Source organism: Labrus bergylta, chromosome 8 (genome assembly GCF_963930695.1).
Source record: "Labrus bergylta chromosome 8, fLabBer1.1, whole genome shotgun sequence".
Lineage (NCBI taxonomy): Eukaryota > Metazoa > Chordata > Actinopteri > Labriformes > Labridae > Labrus > Labrus bergylta.
Window position 1 is genome coordinate 23,375,822 of NC_089202.1, and position 21,139 is coordinate 23,396,960.

At 43.4% G+C, this 21,139-nt stretch overlaps 2 protein-coding genes across 2 annotated transcripts in view; both read right to left on the bottom strand.

The window, feature by feature from the left end:
• Positions 1–5,761, bottom strand: part of agmo (alkylglycerol monooxygenase) — a 47,796-nt gene extending 42,035 nt beyond the window's left edge. The window contains exon 1 of the mRNA XM_020653602.3: positions 5,327–5,761. Within this exon, the coding sequence (XP_020509258.1) occupies positions 5,327–5,446 (120 nt within the window). The 5' untranslated portion in view covers positions 5,447–5,761. The remainder of the gene's footprint in view (positions 1–5,326) is intronic.
• Positions 5,762–7,749: 1,988 nt separating this feature from the next.
• On the bottom strand, positions 7,750–20,428 carry meox2a (mesenchyme homeobox 2a). Its single transcript, XM_020653603.3, has 3 exons — positions 19,462–20,428; positions 12,508–12,680; positions 7,750–8,768 (listed from the first exon to the last, which is right to left on the bottom strand). The coding sequence occupies exons 1-3, from the start codon at positions 20,027–20,029 to the stop codon at positions 8,550–8,552; spliced, it is 960 nt and encodes a 319-aa protein (XP_020509259.3). The 5' UTR covers positions 20,030–20,428; the 3' UTR covers positions 7,750–8,549.
• Between the last annotated feature and the right edge of the window lie 711 nt (positions 20,429–21,139).

Consider the following 21,139-nt stretch of genomic DNA (forward strand, 5'->3'; position numbering starts at 1 on the left):
TGCTCTTTTTCTTTTTTTCTCTTGCAGAAACTCTCATTAAACATATGACTGAAGATATGTAGATTTTGAAAGCTTTTCCAAACTATTGATCATGTATAGTGCATTCACACTTGCAGAAAACTCCTTGAAAACTCCTGATATTTCGCGGAGGAGCTGCATGTGTGAACGCAAACAGCCACCTTTTTTAACCGGAGTTTCTCCTGCCAGACCCCTACTATTTTTTTCTGCAGCAATATTCTCATTTTAGCATCGTGTAGCGGACTCTGTTGCTTCGTCCGCTACTTCTACGTCGTTTTTTTCCCTTCACGATTTCACACAAGAGACCCCCGGCCCCCCCTCCTGTCTGACAGGGATAGCCTCCCGCTGTGAGGTGCATATGTGAACAGCCAGGTCAGGAGAATATGTGGAGCAGTCCTCCTGAAATTATCTAAATATTTTAGGGAGTGCATGTGTGAAAACTGCTTTAGATAAGAAATTGCATTGTTGTGAAACTAGTGGTATTAAAATGTATCAGCGTGTCGATAACTTTGACAACGATAAGTTCAGACAATGTATTGTAAAAAGTGAAGGTGCACAATTTAAACAAAGAAAGTGCATGTAAGTTATGTAAAATAACTCAAATCAAAATCCTGAGTGAAAAAAGTAAAAAAAAAACAAAGAAGGTTCCCATTCATGGAAGGACAAAGAAAAGTGCTGCAATTGAATTATTTTCGCAAATTGTATTATTTTCAGTAAATGTTTGACTCCTACAGGTAGAGGAAATTATTTTTATTCTTTACTTTGGATCATGCTTTAATTAATGAATTAACTTAAATGTCCTTTTGTTAAGTTAAAGAGTTTCAGTTTTAGTTTTTGACTCGACTTTGAACACACGTTGAAGCAATATGGCTGACAGATGTTTGATCCAGGAGACAAACAAGCTTCGGATGTTATTCACTGTGATCAGCAGCTATTTTTGTACACTACGTCCCGCATGATTTATCTCTTTTCCTGGCACGAAGTGATAAAGTCATATTCCCACTGACCAAAAGCTGCAAAGAAAGGAAAAGATTTAGTAACTAACTTGTCATGACTAAACAAATGGTGAGCCCAAACCAAGTGATCAGTGACAGGCCTCTGTTCTAACTGTGCTGGAAACATGTAATAACCTCTTAATGGGTCCGTCAAACATGGAACCAATTGGTGAGCGACGTCGTTAGAAAACAGGTCACGACTGGGACTTCAGCGGCGTGTCAGACGTGCTGGTTAGCTGAAGCGCCAAGGCGCCCATTGACCAAGTGAGCGCAGTCGTAACCAGGACACATGGCCCTGCTGAGAGCGAGGAATGAGGGGCGGGACGAGGCCACTGAGGAGCACATCTGCAGGTGGCCGAGGAGGAAGTGTGCATGTGTGTGTGTGTGTGCGCGCGTGCATATCCACATGTGAATGCTTCCACTCTAGCATGCAGATGTGCGATGTGAGTGTGTGTGCGTGTCTGTGTGTGTCTGTGTGTGTGTGTGTGTGTGTGTGTGTGTGTGTGTGTGTGTGAAAAGTGTGTGCACAAGCAGAGAACGAGCGCGTCACCAGGGACCTGCAATCACACGCAACGCTCCCACATCTGGCAGCAGACTGCAAAGCTGCAGCGAACAAATGTGCTCACAGCAGCGCGGGCAGACCTCCTCCAAACCCCGCCGAGAGAGAGATTATCATTCTGGACGACGGGCTTAAACCTTCACTTCTTTATTCTCTCCCGTGTAGCAAATAGTTTTACCTCTGGAAGCTCTGCGTTTTGGACAGCTTGGACCAAATGATTCAGCACGGAAAGTTGATTCTCATGCTTTGCAAAAAAAAAAGGAGGCGAAAGAAAAATCGTCTTATGTAATGTTTTTTTTTTTTTTTTTTTTTTTTTTAAATATCACCATTGCATCTTTGGCCATGTCTTCAGTGTCTCTAGCTGTATTTATTCAAGGTTATATGTCCTCCATGATCTTCTTTAGGGCTCGACAGACTTGTTGGCCACTAGCAATTTGTTAAAGTCAAAGACGCTGTGATGTCATTTTCATCATCTTAATATTTATATTGGTGTGGATTGGACGATCGCTTTAGTTGAAGGGGTGAAGAGGAATGTTTTAAATATCAAATACATTAACAATGCAAAGAAAAAAAACATAAAAAGTTAACTTTTGAATATTAATTTCACAAATGTATGCATGAAGCCCCATGCTAACCACAATGCTAACAGAAAGCACATTAATGACGTTTCAGAGGTTTAAAGGCCCTGACACACCAAGCAGACGGCAAAGAACTAGTGGTGTCGCCTCACGTCTTGGCCAAAAAGTTGCACTTAAACACACCGCCAAGACTACAGCCGACGGCCAACCACCACGTACGTTCTGCACATGCGTGAGAGGAAATACCTCTCCAAGCCAGCAAGCGGCGGTAGTCTGTTGTTATGTTAATAGAAGACCATTTTCACACCGCTGTTGCTCACCACTCGTATTATAGGTAGTCTACTAATGGAGAATAATGTCTGATAAAAAGTTGAAAATGGCTCTAAGGCTTCATTCTACCAGTCCAACAAAACCCTTTCCATGGATTAATGCTTGCTTGCTACGCCCTCAGGGTTGGCTTTCTTATTATTTTATGGTCAAATTAAGACATTTCAAGGTCGCTTTTTGATCTCACATGCATTTTAATAAGTCCTACTTTATTCTGCAATATGCTTACATCCCCTGTGGAGTGTTTGTTGTGGCATCCAATAATATTATTTTCTCCAGAATTTCAACATTACATTACAACATGAAAACATTTGTGCACCAGATGTTCGTATTCTCACCAAACAGCCTTTTTTTATTGGGTCATGGACGACTGGTGTTGGTCGAAAACAAGCTGGCTGACAATGAACTTTTGTCACGGCTGTCTGAGGAAAATATTGTGTTTGTTCTCGAATCAGTGACGAGCTGAGGGGCCTGGAAACAACTCGCACAAAAACCAGTAATTCCAAACAACTCCAGGATAAGACGATTGTGTGTTTAGCTTTATTTCTTGATTAATTGGGCCTGTTGGGATCAGAGAACAACAGCGGTGCAGAATAATTAAAGACAAAGTGCTGAGTCACAGGAGTGCCCTCACACACCCATGCAGACTTTTTATCACCATAAAACCCTGCAGCTATTACAAATCTGTTTAATCACGGTTGGTAGTGAATAATAAGGACTCCTGCTGTGGGGGTAATTGTTCTCCTCCCCTGATGTGCTCCATAAAACCTCATGACAAACATGTGCTGGGAAACCTGCACCAGACATTTGCTGCAATAAATGAAAACTGAGACGCTGTAAAAATGACATGAAGTAGAAAAGCCCTGATTGGTAGAAAGGGTGTGAGAAAGGACGGTTTCTGGTCTTTCTTTGTACGCATGTGATGAAGATTTCTGTATCGCCGTCACGCATACAACACACTCAGCTCATGATGACTAACGTATCAAACAATGTTAATGACAATGTTGTGACCAATCAAGTCCTTCCTCTTTTGACTGACGATCGTTTGGACACTGTTGGATCATCTTTCTTATCTGCTACAGCAACACTGATTTAGAAGATCAACATTACACCCAAAGAAAGTAGTGATGGTGCGCTGGTGGCCGAGTGCAGTGGCTCCCAAAGTGAGGGTAAACAGACACTGGGAGGCGGGGGTCGCAAGGGCCTCCCAAAGACAAATACAAATTTTAAATGACTTCTGAAATTGCATATTTTACCCATTATTATGAAAAAGTCCTTAAGTGAGGTTTGCGCTGAAATGAAAGTAAAAATTTGACTGTAACAATGTCGGTATCTGCTGTGGTCTTTGTACAATAAAAATGCACACAGACACTCTGAAATCATTTAATTATTCTAAGGCTGTTAGTGTTTGAATAGGCCTATTAGTGCGTGCTGCTGTGCACAATGTTAAATTCTTTAAGGACAGAGAAGGTCCCCAGTCTCTCGCATTATTTCAGAGGTCGCAGGATGAAACGTTTGGGAACCCCTGGCCTAGAGGTTTGTTTGCGGACCCAATCGAGGGGCTTTAGTCCTTCAATTGGCAGCTGGGTTTGAGTTTGACCTGTGGCTCCTTTTGCTGTTCATAATGTATATAACAGTAAGTCAGTTTCAGCTTTGTTAGAAATACAAGCTTGTCTACCGTGTCTATGAATAATCTTGGATTTGCACAGTTTTTCATGCTGCTCCACCATGACAATGAAACGTCTCCACAATAAGTAACGCTGCTGTCACACGATGCTCAAGGTGGGACGTCATTCTGACTCTTCTTCATTAAGGTCATAATGGGAAAACAACGTAATATATAATAAAGTATTATACAGATTGTAACTATTTCTCAGAGTGCTAGACAACACTTTGATGCTCTTTTTAATCTTTGTCACATCAGAATCTTCCACTTAAATATCCCTCTTCCTGACTTCTTTTGTGACTTAGAGTAGACAGATTGCAGTTACCAGGTTAAACTAGATGACACAATCCGGCCCGAGACAAAATACATTTGTGATACTTTCTGAACCTTCCAGACCACTCAGGTCGTCTGGGTCAGGTCTGCTCTCTGTCCCCAGAGTCAGAACCAAACATGGAGAAGCAGCGTTCAGTTTCTACGCTCCGTAAATCTGGACCAAACTCCCAGAAAACTGCAGGTCTGCAGGAAAACTCTCGGGTCTTTTAAATCCAGGATGAAAACTCACCAGCTGCTTTTCATTAAGTTACTTCATTTTAACTATGTCGCTGCACTGTGACTCTTATTTTGAAAATGTCTTCTTCTTGATTTTTTTTATTGTTTGTAATAATAACTTTTAAATGCTCTAGTCAATGTTTACTTTCCTCTTTGTTGTTGTGATGCTTTCGATGTCTTGTGAGAAGCTCTCTGACTTGCCTTTCAGGTGAAATCTGCTTTCTAAATGAATGTGCCTTGTCTCGGGCTTCCGTCGATTAATCATTTGGTCAAAAGGCAATTAAGCTTTACTGAATGACAAACAGAGAAAACCTCATATAAATGTGGTGCGCTGTCATGTATTAAAAGCAAAAGCTATGCAAATATTTACATTAGACTAAATGAATGTTTCTGCTGCAAAACAATTACTCGATATTTGATTCATATAGTTTCTGATCATGCAATTAATCGGCTATTATTTGCAGCTTAAATTGTGCAGAATGTGCAGTTCAATGGTGTCTTTTGAATGCATGTTTTACAACTTTTACAAACTTCTTGCAGGCGTATTGGGTCGACTCAGGTCTCTTACTCAGAGACGAGGAGCCACAAATCATGACTAAACGCTTGAAGTGAGTGAGAGCGAGAGTGTACCCACCTGCTGCACATAGTGAGGAACTTCTTCCACCTTCTCAAACGATGACTCGTTCGGTGTCAGCATGAAGAACATGCCCCGGACCCCCGCGGACATCAACCTGAGATCCATAGCTCCAGCCATTGACAGACAGCACCGCGCTCCCCTCTGCTGTACAGGTGAGCTTTATAGGGCTACTACCTGTGCAGGTACCTCGCTCACACTGTGCAAGTTCCACTGGGACGAATTCCTCAGTTATATAACGCACTTGTTGTTTCTCCCTCTGCACAGTAAAAGTAGGTCAATTACGAAATAAAGAGCTCCTGGTTTAACTTCTCATATTCAGGAAAACGAGTCCGGGTCAGTTTAAAGCGGCTGGAGGATATTCCTACTGTAACTGTTTATCTACTCATCCCGCTACATTTATAGGAAGCAAGTTTACCTTTGGTCATGGTGAGACTTGTAGCCAAAGTGACGCGTCCCGTGTCGCTTTATCTCGCGAGAGTTTGTGTTTTGCAGCACAAAGTAGCTGTTCATTTTTGAAGGGTGTTTTGAGGGGAGCTTTCGGGGCAGACGAGGTCAAGTTATGCATCCGTTCACATATTCACACACTGTTTTGTTGTGTTTGTGAAAGATTGAATGTAAGAAAAGGACATGAAATTAAGCCCTACAGAGCCGTAGAAACAAAGACAAGGTTCCCCTGGCCCCCTCCATCCCCCCCCTCATAGGATTTCTCAATTTTACTCATACCCTTAAAGAAATAAAACCAGAAAATCTATCAAAAGGTAGGCTTCACTGTCTCACAGTAAATAAAACTCTGTTGGGACAAATACTGAATGTTTTAGTTGCCTAAAAGGTAAAAAATTTTTTTAAAAAAATGCTTAGGTGCGTTTGATGCTTTGACATTTTGGGAAATTCATGTTTTTCAGAATAGATGTAAGGCTAAAGCCAGCAGTCAGTCAGTCAGCCAGCCAGCAGAACACAAATACAAATATTTTCTCTGTAATACTTTAACCAGTGACAAACTTACAGGCCAATTGTTTGCTAAGGTGACGTAGCTAAGCAGGTTTGGTTTGTAGTTTTGCAATACAATCTGGTAGACGCGTGCTTCTGCTGGCACAGTTAGCATGTCTCAGTGACTGACGCTAGCAGCAGCTTAGCTTGTTGTTTTTAAAGGGTGAGAGGTCATCACACACGGTGGAGTAACCTGAAGAACCTGCACTCTCACCCTTACATACACCTTCTTGAAAAAGTGTTAGTTCTTAGATCAGACAAAGCAAGAGAATTGGAAGGACCTCCTACCAGCGGGGTCGTGGCAGTTAGACAGGGACAGAAGCGAGAATACGTCCACGGTCAAGACTTTTAGATAAAACTGTCATTATATCGCGTAGGGTCGGCTTTTAATCTATGCAGATATGAAGCCTGTAAAGCCATCTTTTATAATCTGTTCTTTTCTGTCAATTGGGATAAATGTCAAGGACATTTTTAATATTAGTTCAGGAAAGGGTTATCCTGATAAGACCTGCAAGAGGGCTCAGAAGATTTATGATGGCACTGTAAGGTCAAACATTATTCAACACGAGTTACAATGCCTGAAAGCTCACAGAACTGTTTGCACGCTTTTTAGAGTTTACTGTAAATGTAATTCCAGGGGGAAAATGCTTGCAGAGAATAATTGCAAAGACATGTGGCTCATTGATTTTGCAGTTTCAAGTTTTACACTAAAGGAGGGCAGCGGTGATACATAGCTTGGCCGATGAAGGAAGACCATATAAGGAGGTGAGTGTCCTGTCACTTGTACTTATGTAAGTTCAATGTATGTGGTAACCGGGCTGATAATTGTGCACATGCTGGATTACTAAAGTCCAGTGGATGAACGTGACTGTCCTTACTTGTGAACTCTTTGCACAGAGTAACGCTCACATTTGGTCGGGTCTGGTTGACGTTCATCCTGGAAATAATCAGAATGCACAATCACAAAGTGCTGAAAGGCGAGCTCATGTCATGAAATTATTCTCAACTGGATTTTGTAACAGAATCCGATCCTTTTTGCGTGGGTTCACTCTCCTCGTCTTGGCAGGAGTCCCGACCCTGCCTGAGGCAAAGGTGAATTTATCACGCACCCCCATCACCAGCTTTCTACACTCTCTGCGATGTTTAATTCATATCTGCTTCACTTCATGAAACACACACGCACATCAGCCTGGATTCATGCTGACGGGTGGAAAAGAGTGATTCAATTATGTAGAAATCAACTTACAGAGGCGCTGGTAGCCTAGAGGTTGGTGTGCATGCCCCATGTACAGAGGCTGTAGTCCTCCAAGCGGGTGTCCCAGGTTCGAATCCAACCTGCATGTCTCTCCCTGATTTTTGACGCCATCCACTTACTCATGCATAAAAAGCCCAAAAATAAACCTTTAAAGAAAAATAAATCAATGTACCACTGGTTAAATTTATTAGTTTTTGCAAACTGTCCTTGAAAAGATTTAATAAAAAGCTCATTTCAGGTTTCAGATTAGTTTACAAAATGTCATCTCATGGCAGAAACATGTCGACTAAAGAACGGTCCGTGCTGAATAGTGTGGATATAAAATAATCGTTAAAGGTAAGACACCACTGAGAATTATTTACACATCGTTTATATTAGCTCGGCTAACTTGATTTCCTGGCACTTGATTTGATCAATGACATGTACACATTTTATACAGTAGAAACCGACTGTATGTTTTTTTTTTTTTTAACAGTGCAAATCGAAGACTTAAGGCTCAACCATGCTCGACGTCCGATACACATCCAGATCACACAGAGCGTTTCACTTCCTGTCCGTACTCTGCGTTCATCTCGTCTGTCTCTCTGCACGTTTTCTGGAAGCTTCTGTCAGAGCAAAAAAACATGGAATGTTTCCAACAGTTTGACTTTTGATTTTCCAAATGTTTCATTCAGTGATTTTTTTTTTTTTTTTTAAGGGAAAAATCAAATTTAAAATTTTGATGCTCATATTTTGAACCAATGGTGCTTTAAAAAAAAAAAAAGTCAACCTCCCCTTTATGTGCTTGAAATGTACACTCTGCGTGCATCTCTATACATAACTCATCTGTACATTTGTACACTTATTTAGCATCGTTGTATGACGATGTCGAATATGCAAACAGCAGTCCTTATTTAGGGCGGTCCTGAGACAGAGGCAGGGCCGATTCTCCGAGGAGGGGACGGGGACGTGGGGGGGGGGGGGGGGGGGGGGGGGGCATCATAACTGAGTGTGCTCGGAGCTCTGGTCGCTGTCGTGACTGTCCTCATTGGCTAAGGAGTCCGTCGAGTGGTGGAGCGCTGCGATGCCGGAAAACTCCGACGGCAGCAGCGTCCCCTTTTTCACATTCACCAGTTCTTTCTCTCGAGCCGCCGCCCCCTGCTGGCCGCCCTTCACTCTTTTCCACTTCATCCTCCTGTTTTGGAACCACACCTTCACCTGGGAATAAGACGGAGAATATCAGATGTGCTGCTCTTCAGGAGAACAAATAAAAATAAAACAAATAATAATAATACAAATTTATACTTCATTGATCCCGCAAGAGGAAATTCTTGCAAACAGTTGCAAAAATAATCAGGAAGCAAAGACTGACAGAAACTTTCTGTGAATGTCTGGCAGCCGTGTCTATTGCAGCAATTACGTGTGGATGTTCTGCTCCATCTGCCACTTGGCGTCTACCTGTTTTTCCCTGACTCAACAGCCTCCACCGTATTTACGTCTCTCAGATTGATGATTAAGCTGTTGCTTAAAACGGCGACCACGTCAAGAGGCAGCAGAGGCCCCCTCTGAGTGTCGACACATGCGCCTGAGGGGGAGGAGGGGGCAGGAGGTGAGAGGAGGCTCGCTCCTGTCACGCAGGGTGGGGTAGAGTTTATTTTTGGGGAGGGTCATACTTGGGGGACTGAGCGGTCACATGGTCAGGAAGTGAGCCGACAGCACAAACGTTTGTCTTGAACGTCTCAGGGGCGTACGCCGTGTTGAGTCTCACCTCGGATTCTTTACAAGCCTTCAGTTCCTTTTCTGAGAGCAGGAGGGCAGGGGGGGGGGGGGTCGAGGGGCGAGAAGGGGGGGGTGGGGGTTGGGGGGGGAGTCCAGCAAAGGATCACTTATATATGCCAGAGTCTGATGTCAAACCAAGTATGTGAGCCTCAAGGCATAAACACACACACACACACACACACACACACACACACACACACTTCAGACCCTCTTACCTGCACTGAACCCGGACCACTTTAGTCTGCTTAAATAATAACTAAAAAATAAGGATGTGAATTAATTTTGACAAAGTGCTTCATAAAAAAAAAAGGATTCAAAAGGGGGAGCTCAGTCAAGCATGGAGCGTCAGTGGTCGTATTACTCCTGTGCTAATTTTTGTAGCATTACACTTATCAAGAAACACAATCCTGTTAAGTTAACACGTTTAAAAGTACAATGGGGGATTTTGTATAATATGGCAAGTCTAAAGATGTCCAGATATCTTTTTTTAAAACCAGGTAAGATTTTCTCTAAAAGACTCATATAATTTATTTTAATACTCCTTCAGTTATTGTAAATTTCATAGTGTCCTTACTAACAAGATCAATATGAAATGGAATGATTTAAGTGCAGTTAAAAATAGTTATATGTACATCAGAGGTTAAAAAAAAAACACTCCTTTTCAAACTAAATTAAGCCTGCTTTGATCCAAACTTTTACACGTCTTAAAATAAATGTTTATTGGGGGATAGTTCTAACAAAAAGTTCAGATCTGTGGGTTTTCCCCCTCCATGTGTAAACTCCAAACACCGAGAAGATTTGGCTGCTGCTCCACCTCTGCCATGGCCTTCAATAAAACATCAGTCAAAAAAACTCCAAACAGCTCATGCTGTATAAATCAAGCTCCGCATACAGCCAGCTGTTTGCACTGCCAATATATACCTCACTATCTCCTGGCTGTATATTTCCCCTGACAAACCCCCGACGTCACTCATAACTAACGCTGCTCAAGCTGGAGGAATTTCATGCGCTCTTTATGCCGCCTCGAGCCACAAAAAAAAAAGATTAATTGCAACAGTCTGGGAGGCTGGAGTGGAATAATCACGGCAGGCTCTGTGAGTTGTGGGCGCGTGGAGTTTAAAGGAGTTTCCCCTGACATGGAGGTACTCCTTCAAAGTTTCTCACACCTTTCCTAATTTAAAGCAAAAGCCGAGAGGTTAGCCGCACCGTTTATGAAACGTTCATCATTTTTCAAGTCAACGTTTCTCATTTCTTCCTTCGATTGGGACAAACGGAAACCCGAATGCAACCGTGCAGGTTTACTGCTCACATTAGAGAGGAACTTAGAACACACCGGCATGTGGCCTAGTGGTTAGTGCATGCATGCATGTAGTGCTCTAAGCGGGTGATCTGGGTTTGAATCCGTCCTCTGACTTATTTCCCACTAATTCATTTCTGCTTCACTTTATGATGCACAAATACATGCTGATGAAAAAAATTATTAAATTCTTTAGAAGTGAATTTACCATGGCGCCAGTAGCTTGGTGGTTAGTGTGCACGCCCCATGTACGGAGACTGTAGTCATCCAAGCGGGCAGCCCGGGTTCAAATCCAACCTGTGGCTCCTTTTTCTTCTTTTCTTTATGTCATTCCCCGCTCTTTCTCTCCACCTGGTTTCTGACTCTATCCACTGTCCTATCTCTACAATTAGGCCCAAAAAGCCCCAAAATTAACCTTTAAAAAAAAAAAAACAACACGCATACCTGCAGATATTTATATAAATGGATTCTCCTGAAGGAAGGTAGAGCTAATAATAACAGCTTGCTCTCAGAAGTTGAGGCCTTGTGATTTTCTCATCTCTTGCATTGTGTAGAAACTACGTCGTCTCATTCAGCGGTAAGTAAACTCTCAGTATAAACTCCTTCATCGGTGACGCGCTTTGAGTGTGGGTTAGAGCACGCAAGAGGTAGAGAGCGAGCAGGGAGACAGGGAGGCGTCTGATTGGTTCATCGGATTGGTACCTTGAGGCAGACATTGGTCGAAGTTTTTTTTTAGGCTTACAAACTGCTACAGGTGACGGATGTTCTTGGTTCCTTTTTCAGAGGACATGAGTTATTAATTTCTGTCAGGACCTCAAGACAACTTCAACCAGAACTTTAAAAGTGTATCTGGAGGAAATGATCAACCCTGCCTTTAAGCATGTGCTAGCATTTGCCAATATTAGTTTTTCTACCAAAACACCTCATGTCCCACAAGCTCGATGGCTGAATGAGTTCCATTGAGCGTCTAATATTTCTGCAGATTGGTCCCAATTGGCTCAAGGGGAAGTGGGTTAAACACAAATTACACTGGATTTCATTAGGTATTAATTCTAATGAGAACAGCCAGCATTAATGATGGCTTCTCTCCTTAATCTGGACCTTTTCAACCAGCAGGCAAAAAAAAAACATAGAATGGACTCATTTTTATCCTGAACAAGTTGCGGGAAAACTTTGTGTAGACTTAGCTTATGGGAACTTTCCATTTAAACATGACATAAGACACTCAAGCCTGCACCAACACATCATCAATGAGGCTCACACGTGTGTGTGTTTAAGCACCTGAAGCGTCACCTAAAACTCTCTTCCACCCCCCACCCCCCCCCCCCCCCCCCATCTGTTCTTTACATTCACTCTTCACTGTATCACACTGCAACATATCACCGTCAGGGCGTCAGCTAAGTGTGACTTATAGCTTCCAAGCGGGTGTCGGAGAACAACAGGCTGTACGCCGTTTCCTTCCCCCAACCGTTTGTCTCCTGTTATTTATTTCATGCGCCTGCTTCTTCTTTTTTTTTTTTTTTTTTACAGCAGCCGGCCCACGCTCGGAGACCAATTTGTGCTTTCAGGGGTAATGGGAGAGAGAGGAAGTGACTTGCTAGACAGAGTTTCCTCCAACCCCGTCTCCCTGCTTTGGTTCTGGGACCAGCTTGAAAGAATAGACAGGAACATCTGGAATATGATAGTCCCGTCACACAGCCACATCTGGAGCACAATAGCCCCTCGCACCAGAGTTACAAAAACAACAGTAGCGAGCCGAAAAGCCTCCTTGTCGTCCCGAGGCCGACTCTGTTTTCACAACATGGCATTAATGTGCTAATGGGGGGGGGGCAGTAATGTCTAAACCCAGGGGGAAACAAGCTGTGGGTGGCGGGGACGTACTTGTCTTTCAGTGAGGTCGAGGTTGACGGCGATCTCGTAGCGCCTTAGTCGGGTTAGGTAGTTGTGGTGGGCGAACTCGGCCTCCAGCTCTCGGATCTGCTCCTTGGTGAACGCCGTCCTCTCCTTCCTGGGTTTGTTGCTCACGTCTGACTTGTAATTCCCGTCTTGGGACTCTGAAACCAAACACCGCACAGGTTTTCAGTTCCACTCAGAGCAGATTTATATGCAGCAAAAATAAAAAAACAAAGCGGCCGTTATGTGGCAGGTGCAAGACGGCGGCGGCTTGTGGGGGAGTGGGGGGAGAAAAGGAAAGGTAAGAGAAACAATGGGAGCTGTCAGTCACACTTTATTGTTCGCTCGTTGTTTATGAACACTTTAAGCGGCTGGAAGGACTCACGGCAGCCTCACATGTGGCAGCTGGGCCGTTACAATCGTCTAACTCTTAGTCTGCCAACATGGCTTTCATTTGTCGGAGTCTTAAAAATTTCTGCTGCTGCAACTTCATCTGTTAAATACGGAACAAAATGACTTGGCAGGACACGGAAAAATGAATTAAATACAAAAATAAAAGTCTTTCCCTTTCTGGGCTTTAGTCTATCAAATCCTTAAACATCACAGAAGTGTTGGATGAAGCGTTTTGGTTTCATGCAAACATTTTAAGCTAAGAATTGAGAGTTGGCTAAAGGAGAACACAACATAGCCTACATGCCGACAACATCATGCATACACATAGACAGTAAAGTGCTTCTAATCTTAAAACCTCAAATAGAAGCCCATCCTGATTAAAGGCCCAGTCCCTTTTACTTCACTGGTGGAGCTGAATGTTTAATCAATCAATCTTTTTATTTGTAGAGTGCCAATTCATAACAAGAGTTATCACAAGACACTTTACAAAAAGCAGGTAAAAGATGTTACTCCTTGCTATATTACAATGACCTAGCTTAATCCATCAAGACTACTTGAGCAAAGCAGCAAATTTTTTGATTTAAAAAATGCAGATCTCCATCAGAGACTCCAGATGCATCGAGTGTTGCAATAGTTTGAGGAGCAAAAATAAGAAGAAACAGCAGCAAGACACTCAGAGCAATAAAGATGTACTTTAATCCTGAACATGGGCGAGGTAGTGAGGGGGAAAAGTAGGGCTGGATACCCTGGACCCCATTGTGTGTGTGTGTGTGTGTGTGTGTGTGTGTGTGTGTGTGTGTGTGTGTGTGTGTGTGTGTGTGTGTGTGTGTGTGTGTGTGTGTGTGTGTGTGTGTGTGTGTGTGTGTGTGTGTGTGTGTGTGTGTGTGTGTGTGTGTGTGTGTGTGTGTGCATCCGTAGACTGTGAGCACGTCCTCTCAGAGTTTCCTGCAGCATAATAAAGACTAAAGAGATGTAAACATCAGTGAGTGAGAGGAGAGACGGAGACCACTCTGCTGTTTGAGACAACTGACATTCTGACATGTTTACACGGCTCCTCAGCATAGTGACTATCAGGGCTGTCTCTCTCTCTCTCTCTCTCTCTCTCTCTCTCTCTCTCTCTCTTCACAGTGCGGCAGGTTGGCAGAGATCGGCTGTCTCAGATTATCACCTGAAGAAGACCTCTGCTCGAAGCGTTGTGATTGTGATGTGATTAAATCTTTTTGTGACATTTGAACAAAGTCTGCGTGCAGATCGTTTTCCTCAGCCGGCTGTTTTTTAAACCGCCCTGCACCTTTGTGATGTGCGTTTAACTTCCTCCTTTTTCCGTCTTACAAAGAAACGTCAAATCACTAATTTGATGTTTAATTTATTTATCAGAATCCTCATTTTGTGCAGAATTAAATTTTATATTTCTGGTGGAAATTCACAGTTTTATACTCTTTCTCATTTTTGCTGAGCACCAGTTGTGTTTGAAAATAAATGGAGGCCCGCCTCGTGTTGACGCCTGTCGCAAATAAAGGCGGGGTCATTTTAAAGACTGAAGTAAAGTAATGCTTGGTTTATTTTTTAAAGATATTGTTTGGGCCATTTTTCCTGTCATGAGCAGCTGAAGAGAGAGAGGAAATGTTGGGGGGGAGGAGAGAAAGGGATGACACGCAGCAAAGGGCCACCGCAACGAGGACTAGATTTATTTTATGTATGATTATTATTTGATATGGACAGATACAATATACAAAGACAATATAAAAACCACCCAATGCATGTATCAAGAGTGTTTATAGCGGCTGCTAATTTGCAGCACTCGTCGCTAGAAGAGCTTTTGTGTAAATAAAAAATAATCTGGGTACAGTAGATTACCGTAAAACACACATTCAGCTGTGATAGAGCTGTAAACAGTCTCACATGAGTACTCGTCTGTCGCTGAACTAACCAGGATTCGGTGTCTCTCTTAAAAGTGTTTCAGTTCACAGTGAGCTTCAGGTGATCAGGTAGCGAGCTCCAGGGTTTTTACTCCTTTCACAGAAAAAGCAGTTTGAGCAAAAGATGTTTTTTAAAATGAAACTTTCCTGCTGCCACTTGAAGCTGCTCTGCTGCAGTCCTGTGAGTCTCTGAGTGTGTCTGCAGAGAGGCTGAGGAGCAGGTCCTTTTAAATATTTAGACACTAATGGAAGTCAGTTTAATTTGTTAAAGGTAAAAATCTTGTATTCACGTCGACCGTCAAACTATTTCTAAGTATCCTAAAATAAAACACGACTCTGTAAACTCTGTACATGTGGCACGAGACAAAACCGCTAGGCCCCGAGCCCCGGGACCCACCAACTCCGACCCAAATGTATTTTATTTTTTAATCAATCAGATTTAGTTAAAGAAGAACTGTTCAGTTTGGACCTCCGACGGTACAAAGTGTGATAGAAAAAAGAAACTGAACGCAACAAACGTTTTTTTAAAAAGCACTTCAGAGACTTTTTGACAACATTTTTCTTCCGGGCGACCCACTGAAAACAGCCCCGCGACCCACTTTAAGGTCCCGACCCACCCGTTGAGAACCACTGTGCTAGGCTATCTGACGCCCCAAAACTCGGGTTATTAGATTAAGTATTGCAATTGCAAGTCATGTATTTTCATCAAGGACAGTTTTTTTTAATTTTTATTATTATTATTTATTTTTAAGATTTATTTTTCTGCTTTTTAATGGAGAGATAGGAGAGGAGCCACAGGCCGGATTCAAACCTGGGCCGCCCGCTTGGAAGACTATACGCCACCAGCACCCCTTTCAAGGACAGATTTCCTGATTTCTTGAATACTTGTATTTTTTTCAGAACAGGTATATTTAAAAAAATGCAAAGTGCCAATTTGTTTAACTTTTCTTCAGAGAAATGTTGGAATTATTTCTCCTTGTAACTTTGCTAAACGTTGCAGAGTGCTGTGCTCATGGTGGACTGACATAACAAAGAGTTCAGTATAGTTATGAACTGACACAAAACAAATAAAAACTGACCGACAGAAACACAAATAAGAACAAATTGAGAATAATAATCCTCAGCACGTCATCGTGTCAAAAGTTTCTGTTTTGTTATTTCCACAAACTTTCCAAAAGTCAATACGCACGCTTAATTTGCTCTCCAGAACTTTCCCGTTGTGCTCGGCCTCTGCGGTTCCTCTGTTGGACTCGCGCTGCACTCGGAAGGCAGCCGTGATTGCATGCTAATTCATCTGCGGTCCTGTCCTGCAGTGTGTGTTAATCCAGCAGGGCCCGCTTCAAGCCGCAGGACTGTAAATAGTCCTGCAGGACCCCAGAGCCAGACCCACAAACGCTGCGGAGCCTGAGGTCCCCGTTAAAGCAGCCTGAGGGATCCCCTGTTGTTCTGTTTTTCTGTCAGAAAGAGGATCTCCCTTCTAATTAAGTGGTTTTTTTTTCTGGACTCTTTAGGGAAGGTCTACAAAAGTGCTATTTGTGTAGTTCTGCTCAGTTTTAGAGAAACATAAACTGAAAGAATTCCTGCGAGTTTTATGAAAAGAGACGGATCACAGCTTGACCCGCAGCCTGAGTCCAGCGCCCCCTTTGACCTTGAGTTTCCCTCCCTGTAATTTCAAACCGAACGCTTTGACACACAGTACATAGCTTAAGGGAAAACGTATTTATCCGCTCTCTCTCTCTCTCTCTTTGTCTGGTAAACACAGACGCCGTGTAAAGAGAAATAAAAGAATAACACATCCAGCTGCTTCAGCGCGGCGGGCTTTTATGACACAGCCACGACACCGCAGCAATTAGGTCCCCGCTGTAACTTTCATCTCTCCACAAAAAAGGGGGAATAATATGAGAAAAACACACCCAGACAGGGCGCGTCACCCCGGTGCTCCCGAATGAGCTCAGTGCAGGAAGGACAAATCTCAGAGGTAACGTCTCAACCCTTCTGGATGTCAGAATCAACAGCAACGTGCACGTTTGTTTCTTGTGGCTGCAAATTTAAAAACCAGTAAAAGATGTGATTTTAATTTGATTTCTCCTCTGCTAAATGTTACCACACACGTGAAGAGGTCAAATGCACCAACTAAACAATTTCACATCAAGGGAAAAGTGTCCTTTAGGCGACTCGATCCTCGATCTTTACAGCCCTGCACTCTTTTATAGTTCCACGCTGCACATCTAGCAACTTTAAAAAAGAGCAGCCACTCCCTTCACAGCGTTAGTGGATCCAGACATTTCGAAAAAAAATGCAAAAGCTGACACCAAAAGGTCTCAATGACTCCCACTTTACCGCCAAAAAAACACAGGAAAAAAAAGCAGGTAACAGTGAAAGCTGACACCAAAAATACCAAGAAGTCGACTCATCTCATTTTGTCACCCTGCGGTCTTCTTAGTGTAACAATCACAGCTGAGTCGATGAGAGGGGGGGGGGGGGGGGGGTCAAGGTGCTTCATATTTGAGTGATACTTGAGAGGGTAACATTCAAATGAGTTCTCAGGTTTTGTTTTTATTTCTGAATCTAAATTCAGGTTTCGCTCGAGTTTCTGGTCCAGATGGTTTGAAACCTGAATCGGAGAGCTCGATCTCGTGCAAACGGGCGGCCGGTGTAATATTTAGACAGCTGATTGAGTCAGCGCCCCGCTATGCCCCCCCCCCCCCGATAATCAGCCTGATTGGTCTTATAGTGTGTGTGTGTGGGGGGGGGGGATGCACAGCACATGTAACGAGTGTGCAGTACGCTGTGAGTTTTGTGACAGGGGAGAGAGAGGGATTCAGAGGTCGAAGTTACACAACGATCTCACAAAACACTTTCAATTCTGAGGTTAAATATTCGACTGCAAAATCACACAAATGAAAATGTTGCTTTAATGCTCTTAAAAAACCTCTGACTTTCACGCATCTGGCAATTTAGGCTCAGACTGTAAATCTGACCTTTTGAGTTTTGGTTAAATCTGCAAGAATTCAGATTTTAACACATTTGTAGTTCCTTTATTTTCATTCTAAACTTAATTGTGTCGGCTTCTTTGCCTGTTAAGAGCTCTGCTGCAGTTTGCACGGTGAAATCATAAAATGAGCTGGAAAAGGAAACAACAGGGAGTCAGAATCAGACGGCGTAGAGTTAATGATATACAGGGGGTAACAGCCGGTGGTCCTGTGCAGGTGTTATTCTGTGCATGCAAAAAAAAAAAAAGCTTTACGGGGTGGGGGGGGGGCGCCAGTCTCCTCAATCCTCAAAAGGACAGGGAGAACGACGAGCACACTTTCCTTGGAAAACATCGAGCGCTCACTTGTATCACATTCCCTGTGATGACTCCGGTGACCCGACCCCGGGCGATTTTGTCACGCAGTGATTGATTATCATGACGACTGCGGCTCATCTTTTTGAGTGCAGCGTCCTCACAGAGGGCATCGCTCATGAGTGTACAAATAAAAAAATGTTTTTAATTAAATTTAAATATTTCTTTTTTTTTAATTTAGAATGTGTTCAATGTAAGTTCAGTTACCTCTATAAATTCTACACACAGAAGTGCCGGTAGCTTAGTGGTTAGTGCGCACGTCCCATGTACAGAGGTTATAGTCCTCCAAGCGGGCGGCCCGGGTTCAAATCCGACCTGTGGCTCCTGTCCCCCGTATCATTCCCAGCTCCTTCTCTCTCTCTCTCCTTCATTTCTGACTCTATCTACTGTCCTGTCTCGAAGAAAATAAAACCATTAAAAGCTAAAAACAAAAAACTTCACACATCTGCGACCTGCGACCTGCAACCTCTCGTTGCTTTGCAAAAATAAATTCTTCCACACGCAGACAAAGTGTCCCTGAAGCTCACAGCACTATTTCACTTTACGCCACACAAAACGTGCAAAATATCTAAAAACCATTTAATGTAAAAAAATTAAAACATTTGGTAGCACACCAAAAAAGTGCTGAAGGATAAAACTGTTCACTTGTTTTTAAAAACTTTTAATAATTATAAACTCACGCTGGATGAAATAAATTAATTCTGTTTGCTTTTAGTCCAAAATCAAACATTTAAATTCTACATTTTTCTTTAATTTCGATGAACTCAGCAGTGATTTATTTTTAGGATTTGAGAACAGAATAAAACCCTAAAAAGCTGCGTCGTCTGTCAGGGTGTTTAGTGCTGAGCGAGGCGCCGGCGCCCCCTTTTACAATCCGTGACATTAATTCTTTACTGTGAGCCTTCTGAAGAGCGTCGTAACAAACCAGATGTGATTTTATACTAAATGTGTCAGAAATAAGGTTTGTTTTTTTTCAAGCATCCAAGAATATCAGCCAAAACCTAAGAAACTGTTTTTCCAGAGAGATTTTTGTTTTTCTGTCTGAGGAGCAAAAATCCAGACAAACGACAACTACGGGTGTTTGTTTTATTTTTAAACTTTGCATGTAATTTCTCACACACTAATATTTCTGCAATGATGTTAGGGAAGGATTAAACATCAAGTTTTACTTGTGCAATATGTTGAAAATGTCTTTTTTTATTTAGTATAAAAAAAAAAAGAGTATTTGTATTAAACGTCTGCAGAATGAAATCTGTTTGACTCTCTGACCGGAGCTCTTCTTACCTGAACTGTCACTCTTCCTCTTGCCGTTCCTCTTCTCGGCCTCAGCAGGTGACAGAGTCTGTCTGCCAAAGTCTGCAGGCACACAGGAGGCCCCCGTAGGGGTGCTGCCGCTGCCCAGACTGGGGGTGCTGGCACACATACTGGGTGCACCGGGGTGGCCCAGGTCAGAGGGTGAGGGCCCGTTGTCATGGGACGAGAGGGAGTGCGGGTGACAGAGGTTGTGGCGCGGGCCCCCCCCAGGTGAGGGCATCTGTGGGATGTGCCAGGACGCGTGGTGCTGAGGCGGGATGTGATGCTGCTGGGAGGGCAGGTGGCCACGGTGAGTGTGGGGGTGGGGGTGATGGTGGTGATGTTGCCCGGGAAACAGGCCGTCGTCCACCTGGTAGCTGGAGATGATGCAGGGCGAGGGAGAGGAGGTGGAGGAGGACGAGGAAGAGGAGGCCAGGTCCGGGTAGGAGACGTGGTCCGAGCGTCCGTGCAGGGTCAGGGGGGACTGAGTGAAGGCGGGGTGCAGGGCCTGAGCCGGGGCGTGGGGGCTCCGCAGGCAGCTGAAAAGTGTGTGATCCATCGCGGCGGAAACACACACACACACTCACACACACACACCCTCCAGAAGATTTAGATCGAAAACAGTAAAGTTATTCAAAAACAAGAAGATCCAAACACATATCCAAGACGCTTCTCCTTTTCCCTCGACTGCCCAAAACTTTTTTTTCCCTTCAATTTAACAAAAAAAAAAAAAATCAAACCCTGAAAAAAGTCAGAGTGGAAAGTAAAGTGTGTTTAGTAGTAGGCGTCCTGCGATAATCCGGAGCGTGCGGCCGGTTGCCAGGCTGTACAGGATAAACAGTGAGCCGGGATCAGCTGCAGCAGAGCCTCTCGGATGTCAGGAGGAGCAGGGGGACCGGAGCTCGAGGCTGGGAGCAGAAGGAGGTTCCTAGGAACTGCAGAACGAGGGGAGCCGGCGGAGGGGGATGTTATAAATAGGGTGTAACGTGAGAGGGAGGCTGGGTCACAGACTGCATACGCGCTACTGACCACATACATATGATCGCCCTCCAAAAAGCTCAGCACAATAAATCTGCACTATTAAAAATGGCTGAGCCTCAGGAAAGAGGGGCAGTTTATTTTGGAGTTGGATCTGACCTCCAGTGGCCATCTTTTCTTTTTTTTTTTTCCTGCAAGAAAACAGCCTTAATGGTTCATGGGGATGGGGCCAGGGGTGGGGTGGGCCGGGGGGGGGGAATTGATGGTGGGGGTTTAAGGGGAGGGTGAGGTGTCAGGGGTTAATTCAGTGTCACCCTGTCTTTGTCAGTTTTGACCCTTTGAAATACAGTTAGTCTAGAGGAGGAAGGCGAGGACCCTTGTTGCTTCCTTAAGAGTCAGGAGGGTTTCCTTTGCCCAAAGTTTTGTCTGCAGGGTCCTGAAAATAATGCTGTGATGTTAAAAAACTTAAGTCAGTCAGGGTGCCTTTGACGCCCCTCTACTTTAAGACAGGTATAAAAGTTTTATTCCAAAGTGATAATCAAAAACAAAAACATTTAAAGTAGTGAAAGAGGCTCCGGAGTGAAGTTAGACTGATCGTTTTATACTTCAAGTTCTTCCTTAAAAAAAAAAAGTTTATCTCTTTTACAAATTACAAGAACAACAAGGAGAATAAAGCTGTAATATTATAAGA